This window comes from Oncorhynchus mykiss, chromosome 21, assembly GCF_057628025.1.
Source record: "Oncorhynchus mykiss isolate SJ-2025 chromosome 21, ASM5762802v1, whole genome shotgun sequence".
NCBI classification, from domain to species: domain Eukaryota; kingdom Metazoa; phylum Chordata; class Actinopteri; order Salmoniformes; family Salmonidae; genus Oncorhynchus; species Oncorhynchus mykiss.
The window spans coordinates 42,909,826-42,933,096 of NC_143042.1; the positions used below are offsets into that span (position 1 = coordinate 42,909,826).

The following is a 23,271-nucleotide window of genomic DNA, read 5'->3' on the forward strand; positions in this document are numbered from 1 at the left end:
ACACAGGCGAAAAAGAGAAGAGAGAAAGAAAGGGGAGGGAGAGGATCTGAGAGAGAGAGGGGGCGCGAAGAGAGAGGGGAACGAGTGATGGGAGGAACACAATCAACCAATAAAAATACAAAAGGTAAAGTAAAGAGGGAGAAGACAGTAAGAGTAAGAAAAGGGGCCGGTTTGACAGAGAGAAACGAGGAAATGGAGAGGCACAAAGACAGAGGGAGAGAGACTGCCACCAGTGTTGCCAGGTGCTGTGGAGATTACCAAGCCCATTGTTATCTTCCCCCCACAGTGGGACACACAAAACGCTGCAGAAAGGACAACCAATCACATCCCAGCATAGGAGGGTCACATAAGATCACACTCCCGACCCCCCAAACCCCATGTTACCTCCTCGATGATCCCCAGGGTATCCCATGAACCCATGGATCAGGGAAAGTCCCAAGGCTGCTCTCTGGAAGTACTTTACATCCCAATACAATACATTCCATATTGTCCCGGTAAGAACAGAAGGAAGCGTTCTGAATAACCTGTTGCTATGGTGACAGTAAACATGTATGGATCAAGAGATATTTGAGCAGCTGTGTACGGTTACTAAAGCAGGCTACATGAGAAGCAAATCAATAAAGACACATAAACCGCCAATTAAGTACGCAGTCAATCATTTTCTCTAAATACTCACTACGTTTTTAAAGGGTTCAAAAGAATTTGAAGAAACTCTGGGTCCTTCCTGATATCGTGTGTTACATGGATACTTAAATGGGTCTCTTTCCTCTGTCGTAATAACGACATTATGCAGTAGGCTTGATTGGAATGCTTATTCCTCTCAGGTTGTCCTTTGATTAGAGTGTATAAAGCTGATTAAATGAACATGTGTGCCTGCTCTCCCCTCCACCTTCAACATTAGCAAGGTCAATGCGCTAGCTCCACTTGATTTACGAATCCACTTCCATAAAGAGGGGTCTGAATAGGTAGATAAAAATACATGGATGGTTCTCATGGTATAGTTTCATTATAAGCTCAGTTATTTTTTTTTGTACTGGCGTTTCCTGTTCTGAATTGAAAAATATTAATTCACTCGCTCTTAAAGCATGCACTATTTTGCCTGGTAGGCTTCGTTAGCATATACAGTGAGGTCCAAAAGTATTTGGACAGTGACAGAATTGGGCTGAAATTATACAATGACTATGAGGTTATCCATATCAGGTGAAACGCTTAGAAATTACAGCCCTTTTTGTACATAGTCCAGCCATTTCAGGGAACTAAAGTATCTGGACAATTTCACTTGTGTATGTGTATTGCAGTAGCTTAGTATTTGGTCCCATAATACTAGCACGCAATGACTACATCAAGCTTATGACTCCACAAACTGTTTTTGTTTTGGTTGCATTTCAGATTATTTTGTGCCCGACAGAAATGAATGGTATAGAATAGAATAGAATATGTTTCTGAACAAAAACGTCCACATTCATGTGGACACTACCATGACGATGAGTGATTTCATTCTAATCATGCATGGCAATCCTACCTTACCTTGTGCAATGACAGTAGTACTGGCAGAGCAAAAAAAGACATCACTGAATGACTTACAGTAAGTACCTGGTTGCACTGCATGACTTTATTTAATACATCTAACCATACACAATACTGTACATACCGACCCATCATGCACACACACAGACAGCTTACAAGGCTATAAGAATATGACCTCATAATGGGGTGCGAATAGCACCATAATTCCATTGATTGCGTTTTAGCAGTGTGAAACAGTGTGCGTATCTAAAACGACAGCCCATTTCTTTCCGTCTCCACAGGTTGTTGTATTGTTTTGGTTTCTGACAGCAATGAATATACAGTACTGTGGATAGGAGATTTTGCTGCCATCAAATGGACATTGAGAGAAACGGCAGGGCTCGACAGAGTTCTCAACTATGCTCCTCAAATTTCACTGTACACAATTTATTCAAATGCATATTTCAAATCAAATGAAATTGTATTCGTCACATGCACCAAATAAACAGTGACATGCTTACTTACAAGCCCTAAACCAATAATGCAGTTAAGAAAAACACCTAAAAAAACAAGAAATAAAAGTAACAAATATTTAAAGAGCAGCAGTAAAATGACAATAGTGAGACTATACTGTAACAGGTTAGTGAAGGCTGCCAATCCTGCTATGTACTCCTGTCAATCTCACATATTTTAGTAAAGACTAAAATATGTGATGTCAAAAGGCAAAAGGGCACTTTACCAGATGGTACCCTTGCTGTATACATAAGTGGGCATGTTGCCCCATGATAGTTGACACATCACATCATCATCAATCACTGACAAACATGACCTCCAAAAAAAGCTTTCTTCCCTTTCATGGGCAGTACAGTGCCGAGCCATTGGACTATGCATTACAACCTATCCACCTATGGGCCTCCTGCAGCTTCAGGGCAATGTGGATTAGTTAGAGCCATAGGGATGGGAGCCTTTATCATTTCACACTGTTGAAATTAGCACAAATCTGTCAGGGCACACTTTGGGTTTATGGGAGTTGACCTTAATCACTGGTCCTTGGTCAGATATTGTTTACCCCCACTAACATTCAAGGTTAAGATTGGGGTTGGGGTAACTTGATCCTAGATGTGCAGTGAATTTCTATCTCAAGCAGTTTATTAGACCTCATTCGCCCATCATGGCCCTGTGGTTATGTGGGACTGGGTAGTGCGGACACAGACAAGGCAGCAGGACCGGTTGGACGCCCATCCTAGTAGCACCTGCTCCAGTCTATCTGTAATTAGCACAACCCCACCGGACGCCATCCTGGACCCTGGAGCCATAACCTTTGTCAGTTTCCATTATCACACCAAGTCATGCTGCTAAACATGGTCACAGAGCCCACCATCTCAGGTCAGCATGTTACAGCACAACCAGCTCTAAAGGCACAACTCCAAAACAGAGTTGCATCCAAAGAACACCATACCTGCTGTGAAGCATGGGGGTGGAAACATCATGCTTTGGGGCTGTTTTTCTGCAAAGGGAACAGGACAACTGATCCGTGTAAAGGAAAGAATGAATGGGGCCATGTATCGTGAGATTTTGAGTGAAAACCTCCTTCCATCAGCAAGGGCATTGAAGATGAAACGTGGCTGAGTCTTTCAGCATGACAATGATCCCAAACACACTGCCCGAGCAACGAAGGAGTGGCTTCGTAAGAAACATTTCAAGGTCCTGGAGTGGCCTAGCCAGTCTCCAGATCTCAACCCCATAGAAAATCTTTGGAGGGAGTTGAAAGTCCGTGTTGCCCAGCAACAGCCCCAAAACATCACTGCTCTAGAGGAGATCTGCATGGAGGAATGGGCCAAAATACCAGCAAAACTGTGTGAAAACCTTGTGAAGACTTACAGAAAACATTTGACCTCTGTCATTGCCAACAAAGGGTATATAACAAAGTATTGAGATAAGTATTTGGTCAATAACAAAAGTTTCTCTCATCTTTTTAAGTGGGAGAACTTGCACAATTGGTGGCTGACTAAATACTTTTTTGCCCCACTGTATATAGGGGGTAACGGTACAGAGTCAATGTGTGGGGGCACCGGTTACTCAAGTTAATTGAGGTGATATGTACATGTAGGTAGAGTTATTAAAGTGACTATGCAGCAAAAAAGAGGGGGGGGGGGGGTGCAAATAGTCTGGGTATACATTTGATTAGATGTTCAGGAGTCTTATGGCTTGGGGGTAGAAACTGTTTAGAAGCCTCTTGGACCTAGACTTGGCGGTCCGGTACCGCTTGCCGTGTTGTAGCAGAGAAAACAGTCTATGACTAGGGTGGCTGGAGTCTTTGACAATTTTTAGGGCCTTCCTCTGACACCACCTGGTATAGAGGTCCTGGATGGCAGGGAGCTTGGCCCCAGTGATGTCCTGGGCTGTACGCACGACCCTCTGTAGTGCCATGCAGTCGGAGGCTAAGCAGTTGCCATACCAGGCAGTGATGCAACTCGTCAGGATGCTCTCGATGGTGCAGCTGTAGAACCTTTTGAGGATCTGAGGACCCATGCCAAATCTTTTTAGTCTCCCGAGGGGTGTGCTTGGACCATGTTAGTTTGGTTTGGTGATGTGGACGCCAAGGAACTTGAAGCTCTCAACCTGCTCCACTACAGCCCCGTCAATGACAATGGGGGCGTGCTCGGTCCTCCTTTTCCTGTAGTCCACAATCTTCTCCTTTGTCTTGATCACTTTGAGGGAGAGGTTGTTGTCCTTGCACCACACGGTCAGGTCTCTGACCTCCACCCTATAGGCTGTCTCGTCATTGTCGGGGATCAGGCTGTTGTGTCATCGGCAAATTTAATGATGGTGTTGGAGTCGTACCTGGCCGTGCAGTCATGAGTGAACAGGGACTACCTGAGGGGGCCCATGTTGAGGATCTGCGTGGCAGATGTGTTGATACCTACCCTTACCACCTGGGGGCGGCCTGTCAGGAAGTCTAGGATCTAGTTGCAGAGGGAGGTGTTTCGTCCCAGGGTCCTTGGCTTAGTGATGAGCTATGGTGTTGAACGCTGAGCTGTAGTCAATGAATAGCATTCTCACATAGGTGTTCCTTTTGTCCAGGTGGGAAAGGGCAGTGTGGAGTATAATAGAGATTGGATCATCTGTGGATCTGTTGGGGCGGTATGCATATTGGAGTGGGTCTAGGGTTTCTGGGATAATAGTGTAGGCGTGAGCCATGACCAGCCTTTCAAAGCACTTCATGGCTACAGACGTGAGTGCTACGGGTCAGTAGTCATTTGGGCAGGTTACCTTAGTGTTCTTGGACACAGGGACTACGGTGTTCTGCTTGAAACATGTTGGTATTTCAGACTCAGACAGGGATAGGTTGGAAATGTCAGTGAATACACTTGCCAGTTGGTCTGGGCATGTTCGGAGTACAGTCGTGACCAAAAGTTTTGAGAATGACACAAACATTTATTTTCACAAAGTCTGCTGCCTCAGTTTGTATGATGGCAATTTGCATATACTCCAGAATGTTATGAAAAGTGATCAGATGAATTGCAATTCATTGCAATTAATTTGCCATGCAAATGATCTGAATCCCCCAAAAACATTTCCACTGCATTTCAGCCCTGCCACAAAAGGACCAGCTGACATCATGTCAGTGATTCTCTCATTAACACAGGTGTGAGTGTTGACAAGGACAATGCTGGAGGTCATTCGGTCATGCTGATTGAGTTCGAATAACAGACTGGAAGCTTCAAAAGGAGGGTGGTGCTTGGAATCTTTGTTCTTCTTCTGTCAACCATGGTTACCTGCAACGAAACACGTGCCGTCATCATTGCTTGCACAAAAATGGCTTCACAGGCAAGGATATTGCTGCCAGTAAGATTGCACCTAAATCAACCATTTATCAGATCATCAAGAACTTCAAGGAGAGCGGTTCAATTGTTGTGAAGAGAGCTTCAGGGTGCCCAAGAAAGTCCAGCAAGCGCCAGGACCATCTCCGAAAGTGGATTCAGCTGCGGGATCAGGGCACCCCCAGTACAGAGCTTGCTCAGGAATGGCAGCAGGCAGGTGTGAGTCCTTCTGCACGCACAGTGAGGCGAAGACTTTTGGAGGATGGCCTGGTGTCGAGAAGGGCAGCAAAGAAGTCACTTCTCTCCAGGAAAAACATCAGGGACAGACTGATATTCTGCAAAAGGTACAGGGTTTGGACTGCTGAGGACTGGGGTAAAGTCATGTTCTCTGATGAATCCCCTTTCCGATTGTTTGGGGCATCCGGAAAAAAGCTTGTCCGGAGAAGACAAGGTGTGCGCTACCATCAGTCCTGTGTCATGCCAACAGTAAAGCATCCTGAGACCATTCATGTGAGGGTTTGCTTCTCAGCCAAGAGAGTGGGCTCACACACAATTTTGCCTAAGAACACAGCCATGAATAAAGAATGGTACCAACACATCCTCCGAGAGCAACTTCTCTCAACCATCCAGGAACAGTTTGGTGACAAACAATGCTTTTCCAGCATGATGGAGTACCTTGCCATAAGGCAAAAGTGATAATTAAGTGGCTCAGGGAACAAAACATCGATATTTTGGGTCCATGGCCAGGAAACTCTCCAGACATCAATCCCATTGAGAACTTGTGGTCAATCCTCAAGAGGTGGTGGACAAACAAAAACCCACAAATTCTGACAAACTCCAAGAATTGATTACGCAAGAATGGGATGCCATCAGTCAGGATGTGGCCCAGAAGTTATTTGACAGCATGCCAGGGCGGATTGCAGAGGTCTTGAAAAAGAAGGGTCAACACTGCAAATATTGAGTCTTTGCATCAACTTCATGTAATTGTCAATAAAATCATTTGACACTTATGAAATGCTTGTACTTATACTTCAGTATTCCATAGTAACATCTGACGAAAATATCCAAAGACACAGAAGCAGCAAACTTTGTGAAAATGTATATTTGTTTTCATTCTCAAAACTTTTGACCACGACTGTACACGTCCTGGTAATCTGTCTGGCCCTGAGGCATTGTGAATGTTGACCTGTTTAAAGGTCTTACTCACATTGGCTGCGGAGAGCATGATCACACAGTCGTCCGGAACAGCTGATGCACTCATACATGTTTCAGTGATACTTGCCTCGAAGTGAGCATACAGTAGAAGTCATTTCGCTCATCTTGTAGGCTCGTGTCACTGGGCAGCTCTCGGCTGTGCATCCCTTCGTAATCCGTAATAGTTTGCAAGCCCTGCCACATCCGATACGAGTCGGAGCCGGTGTAGTATGATTCAATCTTAGTCCTGTATTGACGCTTTGCCTGTTTGATGGTTCGTCAGAGGGCATAGCGGGATTTCTTATAAGTAATGGATGAGTTTTCATGAATAAGTTATACAGTGAAAAGATAAGACTCCACAATGAGATATATGCTCCAAAGTGTGTATACTGAAACCACATTGACCCTATAAGTCTTCAACAGGTCTCTGGAGCCGAAAACATTGCCTGAGAAATTAGCAATTTAGGGAGTTGAATAGGGACAAATTCACTTAAAACTAGGAAAAAAATAATAATGGTCATGCATAATGCAATTTTCACCATCATGATTTAACTTCAGAAGATGTTGGTGAAGCAACAGTCAGAGTGCCCCTAAGAAAGGGTAAGCAAAATTGGACCAAAAAGGTAATGGGACATGGAATTCTCAGCATGTTTAAGTGCATCAACATAATCATTACAGATTAAATGGAAGGCTCTTGCACTTTGCAACACTGAGTCTCACAGGTTTAAAGGTTCCCAAGAAAGCAAAAGTCATTGTTGGAAAACAGGAAGAGAACCAGGTCTGCACTGTACATTGGGGTCAGGATAAACAACTGTTGCCCCAAGGTTGTCAGAGTGCCCCATGATGTGTCTTGGCCTGTTCAGTGGGGATTAGGCCTGTCTGTGCATGGCTAAGCCTACTTCCTACTGCACCTGCTGGGCCCCCTAAGAGGGATGCTAGCCATTAATCCCAGTCTTAGGAAGCCTCCATAATATTGGCCCGTGTACCCCAAGGAGACAAGTGATTAATTCCAGGAAGTAAGCTATCCTGTCGAGGGCCACTCAACGTTAAGAATGAAAACAAGCTTGTAGCAACAAGTCAACCTCTGTGACCCTGCCGTTTCAATTTAAATGCTAATTTAGCAGTGTCAACACGTTTCAAAAGTGACAGTTCTTAGGGATGAACTATGAGGGGTTATGATAGGTGTTTGGATCACTTATTCTGTTAGTACTTACATTTAACAAGTATGGATATTTGAGAGACTATGAAAATCTCTTTAATCATCTCATATTAATAGACACCATGGCTTTGAAATATCAATGGATCAATCTTCTATCTGCAATCCTATGCATCTGGTTTTGCCAATTTCCCAATGTTGAGGTCTGATGTGAACACAATGTGTAGATACAGTACATATATTCAAAGCATATTCCTTCAAAGAGTTAACGGTGCACAAATGAATGAGATTGGTGAGTTTTTGAATCAACCAACATCTCTTGGGCCATTCTCTTATGGGGATCCTAATAAACTAAACTAAATCTCTTGAGGGACAAGGAACCTGACTAGCTCTATGTGGATCGATGTTGACTTGACCTCTCGATGTTGACTTGTGACACATGGCCTTTAAGAGAAGCAGTGCAATGTATGCATACTGATAACTCCATTATACCGTATGAGTGTGTAGCGTAATTATTAAAATATACAGGAGTATGGCTATGAATACTGCAGCAATATTAGCAGTGATATGCTTTTTTTCATTTTTCTTTCAGGAGGTATATCAGCTTTAATACTGCAGATATATTGTGGCTTCTGTCAATGTAATTATCGGTATCATTTCTAATCCCCCTACATTTCTAAATATTTTGGGGTAAATATATTTTTCTTTGTATTTTCCTTCTTTTATTATTTTCCTCTAACCCTACATCCCTAACCTAATAGGATGAAACTAATTGACAACAGTACTTAGGCGTCTACTTCCAGTTCATACATACTATATACATTTTACGGACAAAAGTATATTTTACATTAGTTATCTTTTTAAAAATGTTTCTTTGTCTCACCCTTCAGCTCCCCTCAACCCATCCCTTCTATCTCTGAACCGAGTTTTGATGTATATTTGTCAACTGTGCTGTGATGTTTCAAAACAGTTCTGAACCTTTCTATTCTCAAAGTTTTTACAGATTGTAAATTAAAGATAGTTTTTTGCTAAGATTATTATTATGGGCCTCCAATTTTTGAAATGGACTGGAGATTTATATTTACCACCTGGGTCCTGTTTCGGTAATAGTGAAGTCAGACCTTCGTGTTGAGTATCTGATACTCTACCATTTTTATAGTAGTTAAAGCATCCTAACAATGGTCCTCTGAGTACATCAAGAAAGGTTCATGTTTTTTTTTTTATCAACTCACTTAATGAGGTCTCAGGACCAAAAGCTTAGGCATTATATCAAGGATCTCATGCAAGTCTTCAAGTATTAGGTCACGCATCACTCGTACGTGGTACGCCATTATCAATTTTGAGTTAGCTTTTCTTGTGAGAGATTTACCATTATTTTAAAATGAAACACACCAAATGAACAGTGCAGGGGTGCAAACATTCACTGCTTAATTATACAACCATTCACCTCAATTTGGCAGATTGGAAAAGTACAAAACAGACACGCATTTACCCACTGAGGACTTGAGTCACTTCATGTTTTGTAGTTTCAATCTGAGAGGCAATGCGTTGAGTGCACAGCACTCCTACGCCAACCCCACTAACAAACAACCCTGTAAAGATGACGTCCACGACAACAAGCCCACTACATCTAGCCTAGAACTACAATCATAATGAAACCCCCATAACTAACCCCAACATCTTTTCACCTTGGAATACTTCAGTAGCTCAAAACCCACTGACAAACAAACCCTGAACAAGACAGTCTAGAACAAAATGCTCAATAGATCTAGCCCTACCCATAGAATTGCATTCAGAACTCCATAAAAACTGATTCATAGAATCCTTGTGGACCCTACCATCATATTGACCCGCCATAACTAGCCTACAGTCGCATATTTTCATCTTGAGACACTTGAAAAGCTTCATACCCATTAAGAGTGGGTCTGTATGGAGTAGAGTGGAGTTGGAGTGTACGGTTGGCAAGGCGCTAACTAAAACAGCGTCTCTCTTCACATGTGGATGAGAACAGCTATGGTAATTAGTGTGAGGCATTAGAAGGGGTAGTGGAGTGGCACTGCGGGCCTAAGGGCCTGTGCGTTTACCACGCAGTGACTCGGCCCAATTCATCGTCGCTCCCATCCACCGTGATGGTCCCAGGAGCTGGAGCTCAGGCTGGGTTTGAACTCTCAACTTCAAATCTTATATATGGATAGACATGGACACACATGCAAAATAACAGACTAGAATAATACAATAGCTCATTACAATGCTGAGCACAGTGAGTAGTAATCCAATTTGGAGATTAGCATATCTTGATTTCAGCTTTAGACTTTATGGCGTTTCATAAAATGTTATGCCGGAGGGGAATTGTACCTGCCTGGTCAATGTGCTCCATTCTGGTTCTGGTGAAAAGTGCTTAAAATGCATATAGCTGTCCAAACTGTGATCTATTGCCTAACAGAGTTAACCAGCACCCCCATTCATTTAACCTTCAACCTGTATTACAATACTTCAATTTAATATGACTTAGGGTGGGAGTGATCCATTCAGTCTCTCTTACAGCACAAAGCAACTAAAAACAGCTGAGGGATGGGCCTGGAGAAATTGAACCACTCTCAAATTAAAAGACAGAGCTTTGGATGCAGGGATTGACCATGAGATCACAATTATAGTTTTAACTATGTTTGGAGCTGTACAGTGTTTGCTTACAATCACATTGTTAACAAACAATGGAGTTAAACGGTCTTATATTTTGGATTCTGATGGGAATGACAAAGTGAAAATATATGTTAGAAATGTTTAATTGAAAATAAAATACAGAAATCTAATTTTAGAAGTATTCCCAATACATGTTAGAATCATCTTTCTAAGTAAGTTTCCAAGAGCTTTGCACAACTGGGTTGTACAATATTTGTACAATATTTTTTATTTTCTCAAGCTCTGTCAGGTTGTTTGTTGATCTTTGCTAGACAGCCATTTAAGTCTTGCCATATATTTTCAAGCAGATTTAAGTCAAACTGTAACTAGGCCACTCAGGAACATTCAATGTAACCTTGGTAAGCAACTCACTGGTATATTTGGCCTTGTGTTTTAGGTTATTGTCTTACTGAAAGGTGAATTCATCTCCCAGTGTCTGTTGGAAAGCAGACAACCAGGTTTTCCTCTAGGGTTTTGCCTGTACATAGCTCTATTCCGTTTCTTTTTAGCCCCCCCCCCCCAAAAAAAACTCCCTAGTCCTTGCTGATGACAAGCATACCCATAACATGATGCAGAAAACACCAAGCTTGAAAATATGGTGAGTGGTACTCAGTGATGTGTTGCGTTGGATTTACCCTAAACATAAAGCTTTGTATTCAGGACAAAGTTCATTTCTTTGCTACATCTTTTGCATATTACTTTACTGCCTTATTGCAAAATGGATGAATGTTTTTGGAATATTTGTATTATGTAAAGGCTTCCTTCTTTTCACTCATTGTATTGTGTAGTAACTACAATGTTGTGGATCCAGACTCAGTTTTCTTCTATCAAAGCCATTCAACTCTGTAACTGTTTTAAAGTCCTTCCTTTCCGGTAACTGAGTTAGGAAGGACGCCTGTATCTTCGTGACTGGGTGTATTGATACACCATCCAAATATATATTCAATGTTTGTTTATTTTTACCCATCTACCAATAGGTGCTCTTCTTTGCGAGTCATTGGAGAACCTCCCTGATCTTTGTGGTTGAATCTGTTTGAAATTCACTGCTCGACTAAGGGACCTTACAGATAATTGTATGTGTGGGGTACAGAGATGAGGCAGTCAGTAAAAAAATATGTTAAACACTATTATTTCACACAGAGTGAGTCCATGCAACTTATTATGTGACTTAAGCAAATGTTTACTCCTGAAATTACTTAGGCTTGCCATAACAACTGGGTTGAATACTTACTGACTCAAGACATTTCAGCTTTGAATTCTTAATTAATTAAACATAATTCCTCTTTGACATTATGGGTTATTGTGTGTGGCCAATGACAAAAAAAATCGAAATATAATCCATTTCAATTCAGGCTGTAACACAACAAAATTTGGAAAAAGTGAATACTGAAGGCATTGTACAGTAAATCATTCAACTGTGATATATTGCCTAATAGAGTTATATAAAACATAGGAAAATGACAGATGTCTACACTGTGCCTTTAAGAATCAAACAAAAACGTGTTCTAAAGAAAAGTCCACCGTCCTGTGTGTCCCCCCCCCCCCCCCCCTCAGAAACAAACAAACCACACACACACCGTGGCCTACCTGTCCTTTTGCGCCTCTGATCTTTCTGAAGCGAAAAGATGACCATCAAAGCACCCATGCTGCCCCCCTGTACCCGTCTTGATCAGTGATCCAGAAGTCCTGTGCTACTGCTAGTTTTGACGAAGCTACAGCTATCACAGGTTGCTGGCTTGTGAGTTGAGCAGAGTAGAGCTGGTGAGCTGCAACTACAACAGTCTCTGGTCCCTGCTTCCCCTTTTATCCACCCAGGCTTAGTGGGCTGGGCACTCAACAAGGGTGTGAAGTGGGGAGTCGAGCGCTCGTGCCTCCCTTTTTCAGTTTTTAATCCCCCCCCTCCCCCCTCCTCATTTTCTCTCTGAAGTAGTTGCTTCGGAGGAGAGTGCTGCTGCGCTGCCTGGCTACTTTGTACCATTTGAGCACCTACGAGATTAATTGACCTCTCTGAGCAGGAGCCAGGCACTCGCTGTGGGGAATAGTAAGGCCACTATTTCAACAGATACCCTTTCACAGAGGGAAGGAATCGAGGGAGAAATAGGAGGGAGGGAACTCAAACATAAATATTGTTGCTTGCCATTAGTGAATAGGTCTCCTTTAACTATAGCCCCCATGCTGTGAAAGAGAGTGGAAAACCCATTGGCAGCCACCGCCACTGTAGATATTTCAATTACAAGCGAGGCAATCACTTGAGAATTACGTCCATCTGAACCATTTCAATCCTCAATGGGGGAACCAATTTTTAAAAAGCAGATTCATGGGTGAGGAGACACCTATTTTTCTGATTCTGCCAGTGTATTCTGATTCTTTATGCAACATAGACATGTTTTTCAAAGGATGCGATGAGATCCTGGAAATTACAATGGAATGACATACCTTGCTGCGAATTACCTTCAATACAGTAATCCAGTATTCTTTTTTAAATCCCAATTATGTAAGCGGAATTTCATTTAATCAATCACAGTCATTGAGTCCTGTAATTGCAATCACAACATTCATAATACAAGGGAACATCAATGGGAAACATGTAATCAAAAACGCACAAAAGACTGAGAAATATGATTGATATGCAGAGAGCATAAAACATCTAGCATCAACAGGTTGTACAGGAAGAGAGACGTGTTTTAAAAGGCAAACATTTCCAAAGACTCCCTCAAAATGTGATTTAAAGTTTTTAAAGGAGACCCTTTGCCTGCCAATTTGCGGTGGACACAAAAGCCTTTATGGATGGTCAGAGAAGACGAAGGACTGACATGGTCTCGCACCTTAAAAATATCCCTGGCACTCTCGACGACTGTTCCCTTTCACACAACAACATTTAAAAAAACTTCTCTCTGCCACACCCTCAGAACCCTTGGCAGTCTTTTCAAAGAACGTTGGTGGTCCAATTCACCACACAACCGCCCACAGTCAAGTACCAATCTTCCCACCCCATTATTCAGCTTCCTTCCTCTTCGGTGTTAACATTGCTGTTCTGGGGCCTGCGACAAATAAGAGTCTGAGGTAGAAGCAAGTTTGTGGGGCTGGGGATGATGAAAACAACTCCCAGCATGGCATGAGCAAGGACTAAGAGCAGTATGGAGACCCCTAACATAGAAATCTACCTGGCAGTGTGGCCATCCTTGAGGTCAGAGGTCCTTTGTGTCATTCGCTGCCCTGGATCTACATTGCAATTGGGTTTCTCTCAAGGAGTCAGAGTCCGAGCTACAGGGGCTTGAAAACTAAATTACAGCCAGAACCACTCTGGCCAGCTCAGAGAAATAGATAGCTTTGTTGTGGTAGGGAATAGGGCTACTTCGTAAGGCTGCTGTCACTTTAAAATGTATTTTCTTTGCCTCCAGTGGTGCTTTTCAGACCGTTGGTCACAGTGGGAAAGAGATTGTAATTTGTTGGACAATATCTTCACTAAGCCCTTGGATTTAAAGGTTTATCTTAAATTAAATTCTGGAATGTTTGCATTGCAAATGGATTAGGCTTGGTTCAACATCTGATCAATATACAATATATGAAGTGACAAAAGATCAGCCCAAAAGAAACTAAGAAAATGCACTTCTAATAACTTATTGTAAACAGCTTCACAGACAGCTCGTAACTTCTGAGGACTGTAGACAGTTCCTAACTGCCCGGAACCACAGACAGTTCCTAAATAGTGAAATGCATTGATATTAATAACTGCGAGGCTCGCAATAATCCCAAACTGCAGGAGAATGGAGAATAGTACATGCAGGATGAGAAGCAACCCATCAGTGGCAGAGAAGTATTGGGCCAACAAGACTTTCAATGGTACATCCCGTTTCAAAGCTCTTCACTGTGGCCTGTTGGCACAGATCTGGAATCAGATTATCTTCACCAAAATCCTTAACCTAATCATCAGGGGGTAAAAACAAAACTGACCTTAGATTAGTGTGTCTAGGGGCAACCACATCCTATCTTGACTGCTGTCTGCAGCTACCTCTTTAGGTGCATTAGCTCTGGCGACACCTCAAGCACCCTGCCATCCACTGAGCCTGTGGACCTAAAAGTCTTGATGCTTGTTGAATGTAGCCTCTGACTAGCAATGTAAAAATGCAATATTGATTGCATCTGCTCCTGATCTACAGTAGCCCAGCGAGGATCATTCCAAGGGCAAAGTCATTATTTTGACACCGTAATGCGTTCTATTAATAAAAAAGATTAGATGCCTCACTAGATCAATCATCGTCATTTCATCTGCAGTAAGGCTTACTTCATCTGTGTGCAGAGATATCATGTCAGAATCATGCCCCTTGTTTTAACTGGTAAACCTCTAAAATGGCATGCTGTCACAAGCTGCTGTCCCTACCTAAATTGCCAGAGAATAACGATTCTTGACTATTAATCACACTGCGCTCATAAGTCAAATTAATTTGTTGTGTTGTTGTTTTTTCTCTTCGGGATCGGTGTCCCATCCATGGGACGGTTGAGCTAACGTAGGCTAATGCGATTAGCATGAGGTTGTAAGTAACAAGAACATTTCCCAGGACATAGACATATCTGATATTGGCATAAAGCTTAAATTATTTTTAATCTAACTGCACTGTCCAATTTACAGTAGCTATTACAGTGAAAGAATACCATGCTATTGTTTGAGGAGAGTGCACAGTTTTGAACATGAAAAGTTATCAATAAACCAATTAGACACATTTGGGCAGTCTTGATAAAACAAATTGAACAGAAATGCAATGGTTCATTGGATCAGTCTAAATCTTTGCACATACACTGCTGAGGTCTAGTGGCCAAAATCTCAATTGCAGCTGGGCTGGAATAATACATTATGGCCTTTCCCTTGCATTTCAAAGATGATGGTACAAAAAACAATACAAAAGAACGGTTGTTTTTTTCTTTGTATTATCTTTTATCAGATCTAATGTGTTATATTCTCCTACATTCCTTTCATATTTCCACAAACTTCAAAGTGTTCCATTTCAGGTTCTAACTCACTCTCCTTGCATATTTTTCCTACACATTTTTTGATAGTTGTGTGATTTATCATGATTTTTAAAAGAAGCTAAATCGAACAGATTTTGATATCAAGGAAAGAGAGCACATGCCTTCACAGAAACAACATGATTTTTTCCTTAGAGGTTGTTTGATTCGATTTGGTTCAACAGTATGTCAGAATAAAGCAAGGTGCTGTGTTGAAGTTGAGTTCATTGCACAGACGACCCAGTCAGTGGGTGCCACACGTATTTGATTTGCAGAGACACTTTCAGAAACACCCATTAAAATCTAGCTCCGCTCTGGCGGTTATCACGGTTTCCAATGTACAAGCAGGGAATGGAAAGCGGTCTCATTTCATCATGCTCAATGAGCTGACTGACTCAACGTGTGGCTCTTCTGTATCTCACCTTGTTCATTCTACTGTGTCAGACATTGTTTGCACCCCAAATGGCACCCTATTCCCTATAGAGTGCACTACTTTTGACCAGGACCCATAGGGCTCTGGTCAAAAGTAGTACACTTTGTAGGGATTGGGTGCCATTTGGGACATAGTGACAATGGAACAAAGCTCATTAATTGAACCTCGTTCATCTAACCCTTATCAGTAATGAGTAATATTTTTCATGTGAATTACTGAGAGTACTAAATTACCGGTCAAAAGTTTTAGAACACCTACTCATTCAAGGGTTTTTCTTTATTTTTACTATTTTCTACATTGTAGAATAATAGTAAATACATCAAAACTATAACACATATGGAATCACGTAGTAACCAAAAAAGTGTTAAACAAATCAAAATGTATTTTATATTTGAGATTCTTCAAATAGCCACCCTTTGCCTTGATGACAGCTTTGCACACTCTTGGCATTCTCTCAATCAGCTTCACCTGGAATGTTTTTCCAACAGTCTTGAAGGAGTTCCCACATATACTGAGAAATTGTTGGCTGCTTTTCCTTCACTCTGCGGTCCGACTCATCCCAAACCATCTCAATTTGGTTGAAGTCAGGGGATTATGGAGGCCAGGTCATCTGATGCAGCACTCCATTACTCTCCTTCTTGGTAAAATAGCCCTTACACAGCCTGGAGGTGTGTTGGGTCATTGTCCTGTTGAAACACAAATGATAGTCCCAAGCGCAAACCAGATGCGATGACGTAATGCTGCAGAATGCTGTGGTAGCCATGCTGGTTAAGTGTGGTTTGAATTCTAAATAAATCACAGACAGTGTCACCAGCAAACCCCCCCCACATCATAACACCTCCTCCTCAATGCTTTACGATAGGAAACAAGCGTAGATCATCCGTTCACAAAGACACAGCGGTTGAAACCAAAAATCTCCAATTGGGACTGCAGACCAAAGGACACATTTCCACCAGTCTAATGTCCATTCCTTGTGTTTCTCTTCTTATTGGTGTCCTTTAGTAGTGGTTCCTTTGCAGCAATTTGACCATGAAGACCTGATTCACACAGTCTCCTCTGAACAGTTGACGTTGAGATGTGTCTGTTACTTGAACTCTGTGAAGCATTTATTTGGGCTGCAATTACCCGAGGCTGGTAACTCTAATGAATGTATCCACTCCAGCAGAGGTAACTCTGGGTCTTCCATTCCTGTGACGGTCCTCATGAGAGCCAGTTTCATCATAGCGCTTGATGGTTTTTGCGACTGCACTTGAAGAAACTTTCAAAGCTCTTGAAATGTTCCATATTGACTGACATTCATGTCTTAAGGTAATGATGGACTGTCATTTCTCTATGCTTATTTGAGCTGTTCTTGCCATAATATGGACTTGGTCTTTTACCAAATAGGGCTATCTTCTGAATACCACCCCTTACCTTGTCACAACACAACTGATTGGCTCTAATGCATTAAGAAGGAAAGAAATTTCACAAATGAAATTTTAACAAGGCACACCTGTTAATTGAAATGCATTTTTTTTTCACCTTTATTTAACCAGGTAGGCTCTCATTTACAATTGCGACCTGGCCAAGATAAAGTAAAGCAGTTCGACACATACACCGACACAGAGTTACACATGGAGTAAAGCAAACATACAGTCAATAATACAGTAGAAACAAGTCTATATACGATGTGAGCAAATGAGGTGAGATAAGGGAGGTAAAGGCAAAAAAAAGGCCATGGTGGCAAAGTAAATACAATATAGCAAGTAAAACACTGGAATGGTAGATTTGCAGTGAATAAACATAATGGGGTGCAAAGGAGCAAAATAAATAAATAAAATCAAATAACTACAGTATGGAAAGAGGTAGTTGTTTGGGCTAAATTATAGGTGGGCTATGTACAGGTGCAGTAATCTGTGAGCTGCTCTGACAGCTGGTGCTTAAAGCTAGTGAGGGAGATAAGTGTTTCCAGTTTCAGAGATTTTTGTAGTTCGTTCCAATCATTGGCAGCAGAGAACTGGAAGGAGAGGCGGCCAAATAAATAATTGGTTTTGGGGGTGACCAGAGAGATATACCTGCTGGAGCGCGTGCTACAGGTGGGTGATGCTATGGTGACCAGCGAGCTGAGATAAGGGGGGACTTAACTTTAAAAAAATAAATAAAAAATCACAATAAATGGCCACTCTAAAATGTGCAGTTTTGTGACAACACAACGCCATAGATGTCTCAAGTTTTGAGGGAGGGTGCTTCTTATCATGCTGACTGCAAGACTGTCCACCGGAGCTGTTGCCAGAGAATTAAATGTTAATTTCTCTAACATAGTTTCAAAGAATTTGGCAGTACATCCAACCGGCCTCACAACTGCAGACGACGTGTATGGCGTTGTGTGGGCAAGCAGTTTGCTAATGTCAATGTTGTGAACAGAGTGCTCCATGGTGGCAGTGGGGATATATTTTCCAGCAGCATACCACTCTGCATACCACTGCTGGCTTGCTTCTGAAGCTATGCAGGGTTGGTCCTGGTCAGTTCCTGGATGGGAGACCAGATGCTGATGGAAGTGGTGTTGGAGGGCCAGTAGGAGACACTCTTCCCTCTGGTCGAAAGAAAAAAAATATCCCAGTGATTGGGGACACTGCCCTGTGTAGGGTGCCGTCTTTCGGATGGGACGTTAAAAGGGTGTCCTGACTCTCTGAGGTCATTAAAGATCCCATGGCACTTATCGTAAGAGTAGGGGTGTTAACCCTGGTGTCCTGGCTAAATTCCCAATCTGGCCCTCAAACCATCATGATCACCTAATAATCCCCAGTTTACAATCGGCTCATTCATCCCCCCTCCTCTCCCCTGTAACTATTCCCCAGGTCGTTGCTGCAAATGAGAACGTGTTTTCAGTCAACTTACCTGGTAAAATAATGGATAAATAAAATAAAAATATGGGCAGGCATAAGCTATGGACAGCGAACACAATTGCATTTTATCGATGGCAAGTCGAATGCACAGAGATACCATGATGAGATCGTGAGGCCGATTTGTTTTTAAGGTATCTGTAACCAACCCTATTTCCAGCCATCTGAAATCCATAGATTAGGGTCTAATGAATTGACTTAAATTGACTGATTTCCTTATATGAACGGTAACTCAGTAAAATCTTTTAAATTGTTGCATGTTGCATTTATATTTTTGTTCAGTATATACGGTGCATTTGGAAAGTTTTCAGACCCCTTTACTTTTTCCATATTTTGAAACATTACAGCCTTATACTAAAATTGATTAAAAAAAACAAAAATCTACACACAATACCACATAACGACCTTATACCTTATTTACATAAGTTTTCAGAACCTTTGCTATGAGAATCGAAATGAAGCTCAGGTGCATCCTGTTTCCATTGATCATCATTGAGATGTTTCTTCAACTTTATTGGAGTCCACCTGTGGTAAATTAAATTGATTGGACATGATATGGAAAGGCACACACACCTGTCTATATAAGCGTCCCACAGTTGACAGTGCATGTCAGAGCAAAAACCAAGCCATGAGGTCGAAGGAATTGTCCGTAGAGCTCCGAGACAGGATTGTGTTGAGGCACAGATCTGGGGAAGGTTGCCAAAACATTTCTGCAGCATTGAAGGTCCCCAAGAACACAGTGGCCTCCACCATTTTTAAATGGAAGAAGTTTGTAACCACCAACACTCTTCCTAGAGCTGGCCGACCGGCCAAACTGGGCAATCAGGGTGACCAAAAACCCGATCGTCAGCTCCAGAGTTCCTCTGTGGAGATGGGAGAACCTTCCAAAAGGACAACCATCTCTGCAGCACTCCACCAATTAGGCCTTTATGGTAGAGTGGCCAGACGGAAGCCACTCCTTCGTGAAAGGCACATGACAGCCCACTTGGAGCTTTCAAAAGGGCACCTAAAGGACTCTCAGACAATGAGAAACAAGATTCTCTGGTCTGATGAAACTCTTTGGCCTGAATGCCAAGCGTCACATCTGGAGGAAACGTGGCACCATCTCTACGGTGAAACATGGAGATGGCAGCATCATGCTGTGGGGATGTTTTTCATTGGCAGGGACTAGGAGACTAGTCAGGACTGAAGGAAAGATGAATGGAGAAAAGTACAGAGAGATCCTTGATGAAAACCTGCTCTAGATAGCTCATGACCTCAGACTGGGGGGGAAAGGTTCACCTTCCAACAGGACAACGACACTAAGCACACAGCCAAGACAATGTAAGAGTGGCTTCGGGACAAGTCTCTGAATGTCCTTGAGTGGCCTAACCAGGACTTGAGCCCAATCGAACATCTCTGGAGAGACCTGAAAACAGCTAAGCAGCGACACTCCCCATCCAACCTGACAGAGCTTGAGCAGATCTGCAGAGAAGAATGGGAGAAACTCTCCAAATACAGGTGTGCCAAGCTTGTAGCGGCATACCCAAGAAGACTCGAGGCTGTAATCGCTGCTAAAGGTGCTTCAACAAAGTACTGTGTAAAGGGTCTGAATACTTATGTAAATGTGATACTTCAGTTTACACTTTGTCATTGTGTGTAGATGAGAATTGAAGAGGGCAGCCCATAAAAGACGAAGGATATCACGGCTCTGGAAAGATTATGTATGGAAGAATTATCTAAGATACCTCACAACGTGTTCTCCAATTTCAAAGGTACAGTGTCACTATCTTTGCAAGGGGACAGCACTAGAGTATTGAAAACAGGGCTGCCAATAATTTGTCTTATTTATTTTATAGCCTTTTTTGCTCACCTTTATCAAGGGTGCCAATCATTTTGGAACAGACTGTGTCCTGAGGCATACAGTACATGTGTACATGTAGCATATGCCTCAGGACATGTAATTAACACTTGCACGCTATGTTCCCAGTCATTTTTTCTGGGGTCGTGTCAGGGACCAGGACATTTTGACATGAATGTGTTTCACATTTTCAGTGCTTCAGCTTTACCCACAATAGGGTTCTACTCATGTTCATAGATACTATTCTCAAAACAAATTCAGACTGTAATATTACTGAATAATAATGTAGCAAACTACCAGGATTAACGTTGCATCCAATGTAAACTACAGTAATTAATGCGGAACACAGCCATTACATATATAATCCTCCCCAACTTCTATAGATGTCTAGAGAGGCTATGGGGACAAGAGTAACAGCCGCCAGTCGCAACTGTGGTGTAGTGCTGATGTTTGGACAACAGATGGAGCTATAGGCTTCAGAGACGTTTTCAGAAACGCCATTAAAATCTAGCTCCGCTCTGGCAGTTATCACAGTTTCCAATGTACAAACAGAGAATGGAAAGCGGTCTCATTTCATCATGCTCAATGAGCTGACTGACTCAACGTGTGTCTCTTCTGTATCTCACCTTGTTCATTCTACTGTATCAGACATGGTTTAGGTCCCAAATGGCACCCTATTCCCTATATAGTGCACTACTTTTGACCAGGACCCATAGGGCTCTTGTCAAAGGTAGTGCAATTTGTAGGGATTAGGGTGCCATTTGGGACAAAACTACTACGGAACAAAGCTGATTAATTGAACCTCATTCAACTAAACATTATCAGTAATGACTAATATTTTTGGTATTACACTACCGGTCAAAAGTTTTAGAACACCTACTCATTCAAGGGTTTTTCTTTATTTTGACAATTTTCTACATTGTAGAGTAATACTGAGACATAAAAACTATGACATAACAATTACGGAATCATGTAGTAACCAAAAAAGTGTTCAAGAAATCAAAATATATTTTATATTTGAGGATTCTTCAAATAGCCGCCCTTTGCCTTGACAGCTTTACACACTCTTGGCATTCTCTCAACAAGCTTCACCTGGAATGCTTTTCCTACAGTCTTGAAAGAGTTCCCACATATGCTGAGCACTTGTTGGCTGCTTTTTCTTCACTCTGCGGTCCGACTCATCCCAAACCATCTCAATTTGGTTGAAGTCGGGGGATTATGGAGGCCAGGTCATCTGATGCAGCACTCCATCACTCTCCTTCTTGGTAAAATAGTCCTTACACAGCCTGGAGGTGTGTTGGGTCATTGACTAAGCCCAAAACTGACATGGTGTATCGCTAAAGAATGTGTGTGCCTTGAATTCTACATAAATCACAGACAGAGTCACCAGCAAAGCACCCCCACATCAAAACACCTCCTCCTCCATGCATTACGATGGGAAATACACATGTGTAGATCATCCGTTCACAAAGACACAGGGTTGAAACCAAAAATCTCCAATTTGGTCTCCGGACCAAAGGACAAGAGAAATACCATACTGAAAGACTCTCAGCTAAATAACATATTGTCAATATGGCCAAAAGGTCCTAAGGTCACAGCCACGATGTATACCCTCTGCTTGTTCATGTCATTCTACAAGAGTCAAGATAACCTTTTCATTATATTACTTAATTAATCCTCTTCATGCCTTGAGGCACATAAGGCGGCCACAAGAGAGCGCCACTGCTTCAGGTCTGAAGCCTTCTTGCTGAGGGTTCCGCAGATCAGGCCACACTATCTCCTTTTCGATTTAACTTTTCCATGTCTCTTTTGGGCGTCCTGGCTTTCGCCTCCCATCTGGTGTCCAGCATAGGGCAATCACATGGTGTGCGATCCGGTGGTAATCTGCATACATGTCCCAGCCATAGTCATTATATTATTTGGCCAGCACATCCACAGGATTCTTCAGTGCTTTGTTTTGAAATGTTTCCAGTTTGTGTTAATAAAAGCTGGGATGTTCCAAAATTCTGACCCATATCGGAGAACACTGATTTTGAGTGGTAGGCTGATATACCTTGGCTCTCGATACAGGTCTTAACATGGCAAAGGCCTGATTCCCTTTACTGAGCCTAGTGGTCACATCACTCATGGAATCGCCACCTTTGGTCACCTTGCTCCCAAAATGAACTCTTCCACCTCTTCCAGGGCAGTGTTGTTGACGTTGATTGGTGTGTTGATTTTGTCGTTCATTCTCATGCCTTTTGTCTTTTGAATGTTGATGTTGAGGCCTGCCATTTGTGTGATATCTGCCATCTTTTGAGTTTTTGCCTGCATGTTCTGATGAGGACTTGCAAGGAGACAGAGGTCATCTGCACAGTCCAGATCTTCAAGCACTGGGTCAAGTGTCCATCTGATCCCACATTTTCCATATGTTGTGGTTTCCTCCCTCAGCCAGTTGTTTGCAAGGATGAACAGTGAGAGAATATGCATCGTTGTCCTTCACTATATTACTCCACATGATAATCTTGCTGTGAGAACTGTGTTAGGGAATGTTCATCCATTCAATTTTAAATCAAGAGATCTGACTCATCATCTGAGTCATGAAATACAATTACTTAGTGTCGTGGAATGAGAACCGGAACATTAATGTCCATAAATGTACCCGTATAATCTACAAAACACATAATCAGCATTTAACACCCCCACCATTAAAGATAGCTTTGCTCTCCCTAAAATCTGAGGGAAATGTTCTTCAAATAAAATTCTCAAAAATA

General features: G+C 42.2%; 1 protein-coding gene across 3 annotated transcripts in view; it reads right to left on the minus strand.

The window, feature by feature from the left end:
- Positions 1-23,271, minus strand: part of LOC110500612 (Kv channel-interacting protein 4) — a 241,026-nt gene that overhangs the window by 86,914 nt on the left and 130,841 nt on the right. The window contains exon 1 of one of the 3 annotated variants that reach the window (XM_021578067.3): positions 11,947-12,146. The exons of the other annotated variants lie outside the window; for them this stretch is intronic. Within the exon in view, the coding sequence (XP_021433742.2) occupies positions 11,947-12,004 (58 nt within the window). The 5' untranslated portion in view covers positions 12,005-12,146. Of the gene's footprint in view, positions 1-11,946; positions 12,147-23,271 lie in introns of those variants that run through there. 3 annotated transcript variants of the gene reach the window in all.